Source organism: Terrapene carolina, unplaced genomic scaffold (genome assembly GCF_002925995.2).
Source record: "Terrapene carolina triunguis isolate 2854851 unplaced genomic scaffold, T_m_triunguis-2.0 Scaffold180, whole genome shotgun sequence".
Taxonomy (NCBI): Eukaryota; Metazoa; Chordata; order Testudines; family Emydidae; genus Terrapene; species Terrapene triunguis.
In genome coordinates, this window is record NW_020664531.1 from 4491734 (window position 1) to 4505490 (window position 13757).

Consider the following 13757-nt stretch of genomic DNA (forward strand, 5'->3'; position numbering starts at 1 on the left):
GTTTTATTTTTATAAAACACTTTTATGCAAACTGTAACCCTAGATGGTGTACAGCATTAAATAATATGAAACAGTAGACAAGAGACCAAAGACATTGTTGAAATCAGAGCGGTCATGATTAAGTCCTAATGCAGAGGGCCTGGGGTGGAAAATGAAAAGCTCCAGCCAAAGCGGAAGATGGTATGATTTAAAAGGGGTTCTGGGGCTGCTTTGCAATGGTCCAGATGCCCCAACAGCCTATATCCCTCATGCACAAGCACCAGGGCTGGGTGGGGAGGGTGGGCCTTTGTTAGAGGAACAGGCTGCTCATATACCTCTTCTTGTTGACAAACTGTAACCTAACCGCACGTATACTATGGGGGCAACCAGGGCTGTCCCTAACTTTTCTGGGCCCTTATGCAGCCCCCTCACAGGGTGTGTGTGTGGGGCTCCAGGCCTCTGTGGGGGAGCGGACCCCAGGCCTCCATGGTGGGGGGTAACCACCCTCCAGCACTCACCGGCAGCGCAGATGGGGCCGGGTCGCTGCACTTCCCACCACCGGTGAGTGCAGCCCCGGCCCTGCTGCAGAGCTCAGGGGAGTGGGGGCAGGGCTGGGGCGGAGAAGGGGTGGGAAGAGGCGGGGCTGGGGCAGGGAAGAGGCGGGGTGGGGCGGAGCAGGGGTGGGGCCCTGGGGAAGAGCTGGAGCAGGGGCTGGAGCAGCACGCAGCTGCGCAAGGCACCAGCAAATTTTGGTGCCCCAAATTTCCTGGTGCCCTACGCAGCTGTGTACTTTGCATATGGGTAAGGATGGCCCTGGGGGCAACCTACTTCCCTTTTGACAACCCCAAACCCCTTGAACTCCATAAAAACACACTTCACACAGTTATTTTCAACTGACATTTTATTTTACAACACGCCCTGTTTTGTTCCCAAAACATACTCTAACTGTTAGTGTTTTTTCTTAGCAAGATTTTGTAATTTGCTGAACGAAGAAGGCTTTCACCATTTCGCATTAAACATTTATCTGTTGGTTTGATGATTTCATCTAAAATGCTGTTTGGGTCCTCGGCTGCTGTCACTTTGTCCACCAATTCTGCACCTAGATCTAAATGTTCCTGGGTTAAACAGAGGCACTGCAGCGCGTATCCCAACGTGCTGATGATATTTAACACACTCTCCATAAGCAAACTAGCGCTAATTTCTTTAATTTTACAGTTCACATCTTCTAAAGACCAGTACACGCAGTCGTGATGCCTCTGACCGGGGGCATCTTTGGCACACCCAGGACAATCCTCATTTTGTTTCTCTCTCAGGCAGTGCTTGATGATTCTGTGCACAGCTGCTCATACAATTGCACGCATCATGGTTCTACAGTTATGAACTCGCATAGGCTTAATACCGAATTTCTCCCTCAACTTTAGATAGTACAGACCTATAGAATAAGCATCCCCCTCTGTTTTGGCATTCTGTTGAGCATCTGGTTTTGGGTCTGGGCAAAAACAGATCAGGCCCAATCCGCTCCGCCCTTCGGAGCTGTCGGTGACCAGAACCTCCAAGTCCTCTGAAGAACCATGGCTCAGCTGCTGAAAAATTTACAGTAAGAAATATGTGTAAGGCATCTTTGTACTTTTTCATAACATGATTTTAAAACCTTTTACACCGTGTGTCAAGAGACCCCTTCCACATGCAACTTTTAAAAACAACAAACAACAAATGCAATACGTCTTTGTGCAGGCTTGATCCAAAAGGCTCTAGCCAACCGAGCACTGTTGACCGGGTCCCTGCCATCCCTTGAACGTTCTGACATACAACGTACCTGTGCCTCGTCTCCATACAGCTATTTGTTTGAATCATTTGGGTTCTTCTGGCCAGAGTCTCAAACAAATCTTGGCCCAGCGGTCTGCCCTCATGTTTTTCCACCGTGTTGTTCTTGTGGGCACAGGTATCCTTAGCTATCCCTGTTTCCCCACTCCCATGACCCATCTCAAACACTGTTTGCCACAATGATGTGTTTGTTTCTTCAGGTCCCATAGCAGCGACCGTATAACATCTCTTCATGAGAGGCTTGACTGCCGGTGTTGGCCAGGGTCTTCTAGGTGCAGCCATCTTTAATCATTAGACCCATTTAAATAGAAGCTCCTCCTTACTTAGGGAGGGAATGCAACGGCAGCTCTAAACTATTGGCCAAGAGTATCATGCGGCCTCAAAATTTCAAAATGGCCGACAGCGCCAAACCTCAACACCAACGGAAACAGGAATGGAGGGCAGGATATAAGCCTTAAATGGGGCATGGAAACCTGTCAAAAATGCATGGTGATAAATGCTATTGAGGTTATAAAACTCGTAAATATGCTGACCAAACTCCCAGTGTGGATGTAACTAGATCAACACAAGAATGTTATTGTTTCTGTTACTATTACCATTGCTCAGGGAGGTATACTTACATGAACAGAAGGGTAGCTAACACACAAGTTTTTCAAACAGGAAAAAGAAAAAAGGAATTTTATGTATGATTTGTGTAGCAGTAATGCATAGTGTTGGGGAAAATCTCTTTAGATCATTGTCTGCAAATAAGCTGAAATGTTTAGAACTTTGCAAAATGTACTGTAAAGGGATTTTTTGTTGTTGAGATATGTCAGGGTAATCTTGTAGCAAATGCTGTGGGAATTGGGACTGTTTTCATCAGTTTGAGTAAAGAGATGTAAAATGTGCACAAATTGTTGTTGCCTTGGGGCGGTAAAGATTTAGTGATTTAAAAAAGAGGATTATTTGTTACAACAGAGTCACAACTGTGTGAATATAATAGCTAGCTGAAATCACTCTAATGCAGACATGCGTCTTTTTTTTCGATTTCTTCTTTTAAAAGGAGAAATACAATAGTCTTGTTTGTATAGATCTGAAAACATTTAAATACACTGTGTTGCAGCCCACGTTGTGTACCCGAATCACTTTATTTGCACTGGTAATGCCCTTATATTTGCACAGTACCACTTCTTTCTCCCCTTTTTTTAATGGAAAATTCTCATCTAAGTACTGAACCAGTTTTATCCTGCTTAGATTACAGCCCGAGAATGTGTCTTTCCTGTGTCTAAGAAGGCTAATTTGTCCGTTTTATTACAAGTAAATACAGACACTGATACAAGATCACAGCACAAGGTGGTTTAGTGAGATCTTAGAAGTAGAATGATTCAGAAGCAAGAATGGTTTTACTATCAGGCTGGATGTCAGAACTCCTGAGTTCAAATTGAATTGGGGTAGTCTATATTTTCTATTCTAGGCTGCTGTGTAGTGTTACTGTGTGCTGTGTTTCACCGCAGAGCCAGCTGCATTACAGAAGCCAATAAAATGATCCTTTTATATCCCTTACCTGTGGTGCCAACATGGTGTGATGATTGAATCGTTATAAGGACTTTTGGATAAAAGCTACTATGTAATTACAGAGTATTTTTATTGTTAAAACATTTCCCATCCCACCTCTCCCATTTTCCTCATTGTCTTATTTCCTTTTATTTTAACAGACTTCAATCACTTGCGGAGACAGTCTGCAAATTTCTTGCTGGCATTCCAAAAGGCACTCCAGTAGCCTATCAGAACAGCTTTAATGCATTTTCTGTGTAAAAAGCCCAATGGCTACAGCACATGTGATAGTAAAGAGTTTATTCACTGTCTTAAACAATTACGAATGAATTTTAGCTTTATTTGGTTGAAGATGAAATATAATTCTGTGTATTTCAGTAGACTATCACTTTGAAAATTAAAACATGATTTTGTTTTCTGTGGCTGAGCCAAGTTTTTTTTTTTTTTTTTTAGTTATAGCTTCTGCCTGATGTACAAAGAGAAGAATAATTGTGTACAACTGGAGGAAAGGATCATGGTGCTTATGACACATACAAGAGAACAATTTTAGGATGTTTCTTGCTGCAGGAGGAAAAAACAGTGGGGAAATAACTGCAAATCTTAGCTGATCTAGTCTAGATCTCAGGTGCGTTGTAAATATCCTCTTTATAGCACATAAATAACGCAGATCAGCTGAGTTAAGACTTGTAATTAGTATTTCCAGTACACTGCTCATCTGCAATTCTCAAAGCTCTTCACAGGGTTGTTTCCATTATAGAGTTGAGAAAAGCAAGGCACAGGGAAGATAAGTGATTTGTCCAAAGCCGTACAGTGGTTCAGTAGCAGAGCTGGGGATAGAATCCTGTCTGACTTTCAATCCCATCCTCTTCTAGACTGTGCTGCCATGCTCAAGCACTCAGTTAACTAGATGAGTACATCTAGGGGAAGACATTTTCCATGAACGGCCCTTGACTCTGGAATTCACTCCCCCACCCAGTAAAACAAAGGTTGCATGTGTTGACTTTCAGGAATGTTGCTTGACTTCTCTGTTTGCCTGGACTCTTCCTCCGAGGTGATTTGAAGAGGAGTAGATGAGGAAGGGGTCAGAAGAGCTGTTTTTAGAGCCCTTACTATCACTGGTGGTTGACCTTTTGTGTGAAAGGATTAATGCATTTGTTTGGTTTGAAAGATTCTTTTTTGCATGTGCCTAGAATTTATAGTAGGATCATTTTTATACACTGGAAAAATTAATATATGACAACTTCTTCCCCTCTTGTTATAGCAACCAAGCTAAGACCTGACCAGTCTCCCAAGTTACTTTATTTGTTACAGGAACCTCCAAGTGAGACATCCCCTCTCTTCCACACACATCTGTTCTGTTTTCCTTTGCTGTCAGAACTAAGAAGTACAGTTGTGAAGCCGTTTTTACTAGCCATAGTTGCTAGCTTTATGATACTGAGTATCTAAATGTCTTTAACATTGTTTGCCTCAATCAGTGCTTAATTTGTAATGAAAGAGTTGCCGGGGCTCAAGCAATATTTTTACATTCATAACTGATGCAGCAAGCCCACAGGTGTCGGGGCTAAGAACTGCTAAGCCTAGAGGTGCCAGGGCTCAGCCGTGGCAAAAATAAAGCACTGCTGTCAATACACTTCAAAATAATAAAAATATTTGAGGGGTGGTTTTTTTTCAAATTAAGGCCAACATTTTCTGCCTACATTTAGGCAGCCAGATCACATTTTGTCACCTTCGGTAAAATGGCCTATTTTTTCAGAGGTGCCGAGAGTTCACAACCTAGCATCACTGAAAACCAGGCCACTTTTATATTTAGATACTTACATATTGGATTTCGGTGTCAATGTTAGGCATCAAGAATCCACTGAAGTGAGTGAGGCTTTGCACAGGTGCAGGGATCTGCCCATATGATTCTCATTTCAAGATTGGAGTCCAAGTTGATTTGAGTGTTTGTGGGTGTTTTCCCAGTCTGTGTCTGTTTCCATCTGGGAATCAAGATATTTACACACAAATCTATCTTAATTTTCTCTCTGCTCAGACCAGATCATACAGGAGAAAAGAATTTAAGACCATAGAATTTGTTTTGCTTAAAATTCACATAATCTTTAAATGCATACAAAGTCTTTGAAGAATATTTCTCTTTGGTCATAGTAGTAGTCCATTTACCATTGTGTTTGATATTTTCATAGCATTTGCATTCTTCCTTTCTCTGGTGTAAAAGACTTGGATAAAATATTTGTATGAAATTATGCAAACAAAGTTCAGAAGAGAACACAGTTTTAATTACCTGTTTATGTCTCTTGGTTTTTTTTAAACTTGTAGAACAGAAAAGGCATCCATTCAGAAGCATTAAATGGGAACCAAAAGTTTAAAAAGTTCTATGTAAATTGACCTCTTTTAGCTAAAAATAGAGATGAGCTGAACTTAGGCCCAGTCTTCCAGCCCTCACTCCAATGAGTAGCCCAATTAAAATCTTTCTTGAAAATGTTAATGTACCTTTGGTTACAAATGATTTATTGGCCCTAGGGTGTAGAGAAGTAAAATTTACCCTACAGTACCAGATGAGACCATCAGTCCATCTAGTCTAGAATACTGCTCTGTCAGAGGCGAATTGCAACCCAGCGGCTTCCACAACATACTAGATATAACCAATATCTCCCTGACAGCCTCAGTGGATCAGCTTAACCCTGGCCCCTGAAGCATGATATTTCATTCTCTTACCTGGCATAGCTATAAGTGGTTTAGTGGTCAGGAAGTAAATAAATCAATCCTGCCATTTATTTGACTCAATCTTGTGTTATGTCGCAATAGGACAGGTCCTTGGAAGTTTGGAACTACTACCTATGCTATGCTATGCCCATTGTTTTATTGAGAAGTAGGACTAAAAGTCACACTTCCAGAAATGGGATTGGAGCATTTGAAAATGCTGGCTGGCTGACACTATGGTGATGTTCTGTCAAGGCAGTACTGCAGGGAACTATAACAAATTGTACTTTTGGGAGTATTGCTATCACATATTGTCAGTGGAGGGGTATGGAGTTATACACAGATAATTGGTATTTGCAAGATCTCTCATATCATAGTGTAATAGCTTTTTACTGTCATGTTGTTGTTACTGAACCGTAACTGCAAAATATAAACTTCAGTTTTCCTGAAGAGGTAAATTTGATAGATCTGTTGATGGACATGAAACATTATTAGTGAGTGTTAGGATGGTAACTGAAAGCCCATCTGTAACTACAGTTACATCACATCAACGGTGCTAATCCTAAAGCCTTTTGCTTACAAGGTGGGTCACAAATACATTGGCTTCTAAGAATTATTCATTTTTGTTCAGTTTGCTGAAAATGTCAGTTTAAGTAGCTAGCCTATGAATTTAAAATAGCTTCACTATCTCAAAGTTAGTGCACCTTCCTTTAAATTTCAGTTATTGTTCTGCCATAGGGTTTTATTTGCATTATGGTATTTCAGGAAGTAAGCCTAAAATGGGGCCCGGGGAGAGAATCTGCTGAATTTTACAAGTTGAAAACAATTTCTTTCATCAAAGATATTTGCTATACATTTTGTGCAGTGACTTTTCCACCCTGAAGCAGATAAAGAAACACTGGCCACATTATTTAAAAACAAAACTTGATTCTTTATTTGAAATGTTTCTTATGCTTTGACCACATCTCTGTATCCTGTGTCAAAACACTTTGATTGTTTTAATAACCAGTATATTAATGCTCATGAAGATCATGTCCACTCTAAGTCCTTGGAACTGTTAAATATTATGATTTATAAGGGAAAATTGACATCTGCCAAAATCCTAATTTTTTAAAAAAGAGATTCAATCAATAAACATCATAGGGTAGCAAGCCTGTGGCTATATAGAATTTCATGGTTATCATTATGCTACAGTGGTCGCTCAAAACTTCATGTGGATAGCTGAAATAGAACCTCAGCTCCTCCTTTAGAAGCTCAAGTGCTAATCACTGGAGCTAAAGAATGACGTCCAATCGCTATTAGTTGTCTAGGGCCTATGGTATTTCACTAGATATGCTTCCATCCAGGAGAAAATAGTGGCATGCACAGACTAGCAAGTCCTATATAATATCTTTAAAAACTTAATTCCCATAGCTATATTATAATACTGATGACTTAAAACCTTTAATGTGATTTGTTTACATTTTCCATTTCTCTCAGCTTGGACAATAAAAATTGGCCAGTCAATTTCACTTTTGTTTATAGTCAATTTCACTTTGCTTTACACCTGCAATAAATAGCACCATGCTGCAATGTTTGGACTCTCCAAATTTTTTTTTTTTTTTATAAAGTAACAAATATTTATTTAAACAAGTCTCAAAATGTAACACACCAGAAAATGCTGCTATGCACACTGATAGTATCTCAACCATTTGTTTCTATAACAAATCAACCTGCGATTTCGATTAGAAATAAAAGGCTGTTTCCCTGTCAGAGTTTCCAATCAATTGAAACATTACACACACATAGTATTTATAAAAATAAAGTTATACACAGGCACACACATAACACAATCTATATTATAACATTAGGTTTTATAAAAGTTTATTTTTTTTAAAATTCTAAATGTTATGGTTAATCTGACCTTATCAGTGACAGCGACTTCATGCACTATTGAAATGTAATTACCTAGATGCAATCTTTCTGCTTATCTAGAAATACTTTCCGGCTGTGTATGAAACTGAACAGCATACATGTTTTTTAGTTGTCTTGCTAAGTCTCCAGGAAGGCTCTCCTTGTTGCTTCGGCTCCTGGCATTTTTAAATCAGGAAGCTAATTTCAAATGCTTATGGATCAAGGAACATAGGGTTTAAATATTGATGAAAATGAGCAATGAATGGTTTCCCCCCCTGGACACGATCATGAAGAAATGAAATGGCAGCATTAAAACACATTCAGCACTTGCTTAAGGCTACTGGCTATTCTGTCCTGGAATATATATTTTATTAAAGGGTAGCGGCTGCCGATCTATACATATTAAATTTTAAATAACACATTGGCATTTGAGATAACTCAAGAAAATGTGATGAGAAAAGGTGTCGAGGAAGATATCTCAGCAGAAGTTTAGCTCACACCAACTATGCACCGAACAAGGGATCCCTGGCAGACGGTGCCTGCCCTAGACAGCCTGTGGGTGAGGTTCCAAAGAGAAGAGAGAAAATGCCCAAACTTCCCCCTTTAAAGGAGAGGTTTGAGACTACAGCTTTACTGATCAGTGGGCAGCTGGGGCCCGCCCCTTTTCTGTTTGGAAGGGGAGACTGACAAGAATACGATTACTGCAGACAGACAGATGGACACACAAGCCAACGGACAGGGCCGGCTTTAGGAAGTGCGGGGCCCAATTCGAACAGTTTCGACGGGGCCCCAGCAGGGATGACTAAAAAAAAAAGCCACTTAAAAAGAACCCTTTCATTTCTTCCATGTATTATTTACTTTCCATGACTAAATAAATAATAAAATTATATATTACATACATTGCGTCATATATTAATTAGCTGATTTTCACTTTCATATTAGGAAAATAATTCATGTTTTGATAGTTGTACAACTGATTTTCCTCAATAATGTTTATTTTATTAAAATTTATAAAATATTTCCTTATTAATATAAAATTGTGCCCTCCTCCCCCCCCCCCCAGCGCCTCCCGGCCCGCGGAAACAAACCCTGTTTCCCCAGCGCCGCCCCGCCAAAACAGCTGTGGGCTGAAAAGGAAGGTTTGGGGGAGGGGGGGGGGGTGACATAGGGTGACCAGATTACAGCAGTAAAATAGGACCCGACCCCTCCCCGCTCAGCCCCACCATCACACCCATCTTCACTCCCTAGCCCCCTGCTGGCTTGCTGTGTCCCTCCTAGTCAGTCCCCCACCCACCACTTGCCTCCTTTCACCTTCTCCCTCCCCTGCCAGAAACCCCCATGCCCGCCCCTAGAACCCCTGCTGGCTCACTGCTTGCCTCTTTGCCCACCCGCCGCTTGCCCACCTGCTCGCCCCCCCCAAGTATAAAGCCTCATTCAAAGACCCAGGGGTCACTATATTACTGCACACAGCAGTCAATCAGTGCAGTTGTAGATAAATCTCTGCATTATGCATTTTTGTATAACTTTTATATAACTTTGTATTGAACCTTGGCAATGTTATAGCTGGCCCCTAAGGTAGTATAATTAAGGTAAAAGAAAAATGTCTTTTTGCTAGAAGTAGAATAAGATCTTCCCCCCACTTTGTAATCAATTGACCTGTTGAATGAATGAGGTGTGAATGAGGATGGTGTGGAAGGCAGGCACTTCCAGACAGCTGCAACCCTTGGAGCGGGGCTGGGAGCCAGCCAAGGAGAGTTTTGCCCAGGGCTGAGTGGGACAGAGTTTGGGTGCAGGCTCCGGGTTGGGGCACGGTGTGGGGTGCAGGCTCTGGGAGGGAGTGCGGAGGGGTGGGTGCAGGCTCTGGGACAGAGTTTGGGGGCCGGAGAGGGGGTGGTGGGTGCTGGGGAGGAGGGGACTGCCATCACATGTGGCTTCCTTCCTCCCCTGCTGCCCCTGACCATAGCCTCGGTGGGGGATGGGGCTGCCCCTTGCCCAGTGTTTGCAGGAGTGGTGGCTGGGGGGAAACCCAGTCAAACTCTGGTTTTACTCTTTCGTTGATGGGTCACTTTAACCCCTTACAAATGCCTTCCTGCCTCTCTCACCCCCCTTTTCTACTGGGCTTGTTTGATCTTTTTGGTGGAGCCAGATGAAAACCACAAACCCCAGCGAGAGCAACAGGCTGGAAGACTAGACTGAACCCACCACCCACCCAGCCTAGTCCATCCCAGAGCCCAGGACTGAGGGCAAATGTCCCGCCACCCCCGGGCCACCTGCTTCTACTCCTGGCCTCTCCTAGCGCCGCCAGCGATTCTGGGTGGCTGCATCGGGCTGGATTTCAACTGGACCCCCCCCCCTGCTAAATTCACCCCTGTTTTGCGACTACTCTGCCCCAAGAGCACCTTCCTTCCCTGCCCCAGAGCTGCTGGATGGCTAGAAAGCTGAGCTGGGTGTTTGATCGATCCGGAATATTATCGTGCCCCCCCCCCAAAAAACCTTAATGTCCACACAGCTTTGGAGGGGGGGGGATATTCCTCCCCCCCCAAAGCCGGTCTATTTTATAGTTGCAGGGCAAATGAAGGAGCCAGAGTTTAATGGAAATATTCAGCCCCTACAGTGGTCTTGCAGCAGGGGAAGCAGAGTTGATGGAAAGGGAACTGGTTTGGATAGGAGCCCCCGTCCCCCTCCTTTGCAAAATAATTTGGGGAGGGGAATCAGATCACTCCGTGCCTCAGTTTCCCCTCTCTCGGGGGAGAGGGGAGAGATAAAAGTCTCAGCCTGCCGTGTTGCAGACCTTTCGCATTCTCCCCTCTTGATGTATTTGATTTCCTCCTCCAAACCTCCCTCTCTCTCTCACCTGGAATTCACAGCACTAAGTACTGGCTCTGGGCTTTCTTCCTGGGTTACATGATCCCAGTTTAGTTTTGAAACAGACACAGGCAGGTACCAACTCACCCTCAAACAGCAACACCCCCGAAAACCACAAAACCAACCCAATATTACAAACCTATGGGGAATCACGGGGTCAAACACTCACCGACCGAAGCCCCAGCAGCTGCTAAGGTGAGTGAGGTCCACTGCAGAGATTCCTGTCTCCCACCGGACCGGAAGCCCCCTAGGTGTCTTCTCCAGGTGAGTGCTGGGGGGAGGGGAGGGGAAGGCTGCAAAGCACATGTGCCTTCTCCCCCCTTCCCCCCTCTTGACCTGCCTCAGCCCCCTGCCGGCCAGCGTCAGCCCCACAGACACAAAGGCAGGCACTCAGCAGACAGGCACATAGGCACGCTGCGGATGATCACCCAAGGAGCCACACAAAGACACCGAGGCGCTCAAGAGGCTCGGATAACACACAGAGAGACAAGCACACACACACAGCTAGCTCCCTGCTGGTCAGTTTCACGCTCGCCCGAGACAGCTGTGCGGGCAGACGCCTCCGTTGTGGGCCTCCCCCTTTCTCCTCCTTCTCAGCAACCTCCAGCTGCAGGAAACTTCCCATCGGCTGCCCTGGAGGATCCCAGAATAGCCACAACAACATCCTCCTCCTTCCTCCCAGTCCAAAGGCGAGCCGGAGAAAGGGGGAGGAAGAAACAAGGCGGGGGAGGGCAAAAATGGGCAATGGAAGTTGGAGTTGATTGGTGCCGCTGAGAGGCTGATGATCGCATCTCAGGGTAGGGACGGGGAGGAGGAGTGGAGCTGGGGGAAAGCTTGCACGCCCACCCACCCCCAGTTGCCGCTGCTTCTGCTTTGATGCAAAGGAATGAAGAGGGGTTTCCTGAGGGGAGAGCGTGTGGTGGATCCGAGGTGTGTTTGCTGGTGGCTGCAGACCTGCCGCCCTCTTTCCTCCCCATGCGGGCGCTTTCCCCCAGAGGCTCTGAGTCCTGGTTGCTCCTACTGCGGGATGGAGACGCATGCTTTCTGGCTAGTGCAACTTTTCCTTTTCGTGCTGTGGGGTAAGTAGCTGGCTTGCAAGATGATGCTCAGAACATCTCGGGCAAATGGTCAGTAAAAAGCACCTGGAGAAGTTATTAGCACTCCTCACTTACTAGCATGTATGAGTCTTTGCTGTTCTAGGAAGGTGTTTTGTCTTAAATAACTTAAAGCATTTATTATATTACCCCAGCAACAAAAGTGTTTTAAGGTACTGGTTTGTGGGTTTCCCTTACAAGATAAAAGGAATAGATTTTTGCCAGGCATCTTTAGCTGAATGTAAATGTGGAAATGTAAACCCTTTCTACAAGTCCTGATTCTGCTGGAGAAGCAGAGCCCTTCCAGAAAGGTGATTTCATAAGGGGTTATTACATGCCAGAGAGAAAACAATCATACACAACCTCCCCCTCCATAATTCCCACCTCACTTAAATTATTCGGTAACAGTCTGAGTAAGGGAATCTGAAAAGAAGCCCTTCTCTAAGGCATTAATGAGTTTGTGGCTGTCCTCGAGGAAGATGTGCTGGGTTGTATTTTGTAAGGTTAGTGGCTTTTTAGTGTCAAAGGCATTTTTGTGAGACTATATTAGCTGAAGTCTGATTTTCACCTCATTTGCTGGAGCTGTATATTAAAAATAAAGACTAGGGAAAGGCAACTTGGGTTATAAAAGAATAGATCATCTGTTTGGGAAGAGGATTTTTCTAAGAGCAGAAGGAATCTCTTCCTATGATATCAAGCACTGGGAACAGACCTCTGATAGTGTCCTGGTGAGAAAGGAGAAGCTGTCTCCAGCCCTCTCCTTGTTTCCCCACACACGCCTTATCAATTAGTTACAGTGTGAGAGATGTGTACATTTCACCCAGGGTGTTGATGATGCTGTGACAGGCACAGAACCACCTCCTTCTCAGCCATGCAGCAGATGGCTGCTGTAAGACCCAGAGAACAAGAGTGAATAAATGTAAAAATAAGATGCCAAATCCTGAAAAGCGTTGATAACTGAATTGGGGTTAGCTTGATCGTGTACACAGGAACTGTATGGCTTCCCCCCCCCCCCTTTCTTCTTGCAGTGATATTAACTAAGGTAGCACATTTTTCTGTAAAATAGTTCAAAATAATCATCTTTGACATGGTAGCTGGCTGCGTATAGATTTGGCCAATTCCCGAAGTCCTCACTCAGGCCCAGTGGTCATTTTCCTTGAATGAGAGCTGTAAGATTGGTAACTTAGGTTTTGACCACCAGCCCAACATCCCGTAAGCCAATTTTGCCAGGAGATGAGTCAAGACATACATTACTATAGACGCTCACTTTCCAGGAAGAATGAATTGACTAACTTCTGAATTATATTCATCCCTTTCACACCAGCTTTAGTGTGGGCTCCCTCCCCCCCCCTTTGGGAAGCAGGGAATTTTCCTGGTCCGGAGGCTGGATGATTCTATTTAGGATTTGCTCAAACAGTTACTTGTAACTGTGCAGATACCTTTCAGATTTTTCACATTCTTTAACTTCAGTTTACACTATGTTGTTAATCATTGATATTTCATTTCCCCCCCTTGTAGCTGTCTTTAGGAATTCAGGATTTGAAACCTTATAGTCAAATCCCAAGTTACCGACAGAATCTTATTCTGATCTTATTTACACCAGTCTAACTCAGATGATGACAGTGGAGTTACTCTTGATTTACACAGATGTAAGTGAGAGGAGAATCAGGCCCAGAGTATTTAGAAGGGTATTCCATGTACTTTATAGGAGAGAAAAACTTGAGACCAGAAGTTAGAGATCTTTACATGAAAAGGCCTATAAATAAGAGGAACATCTGGTTCTGACAATTTTCAGAAACGATGGGCCTCTAGTAACATTTTTTGCTTTAAAAAAAAGTAAAATGTCCATTTTGGTGGATTTTTCTCTCA

The 13757-nt window shown here is 43.6% G+C and overlaps 1 protein-coding gene across 1 annotated transcript in view; it reads left to right on the plus strand.

The window, feature by feature from the left end:
• The first annotated feature begins 11680 nt into the window (after window positions 1-11680).
• Window positions 11681-13757, plus strand: part of LOC112123197 (receptor activity-modifying protein 3) — a 95963-nt gene continuing 93886 nt past the window's right edge. The window contains exon 1 of the mRNA XM_026654115.1: window positions 11681-11873. Within this exon, the coding sequence (XP_026509900.1) occupies window positions 11681-11873 (193 nt within the window). The remainder of the gene's footprint in view (window positions 11874-13757) is intronic.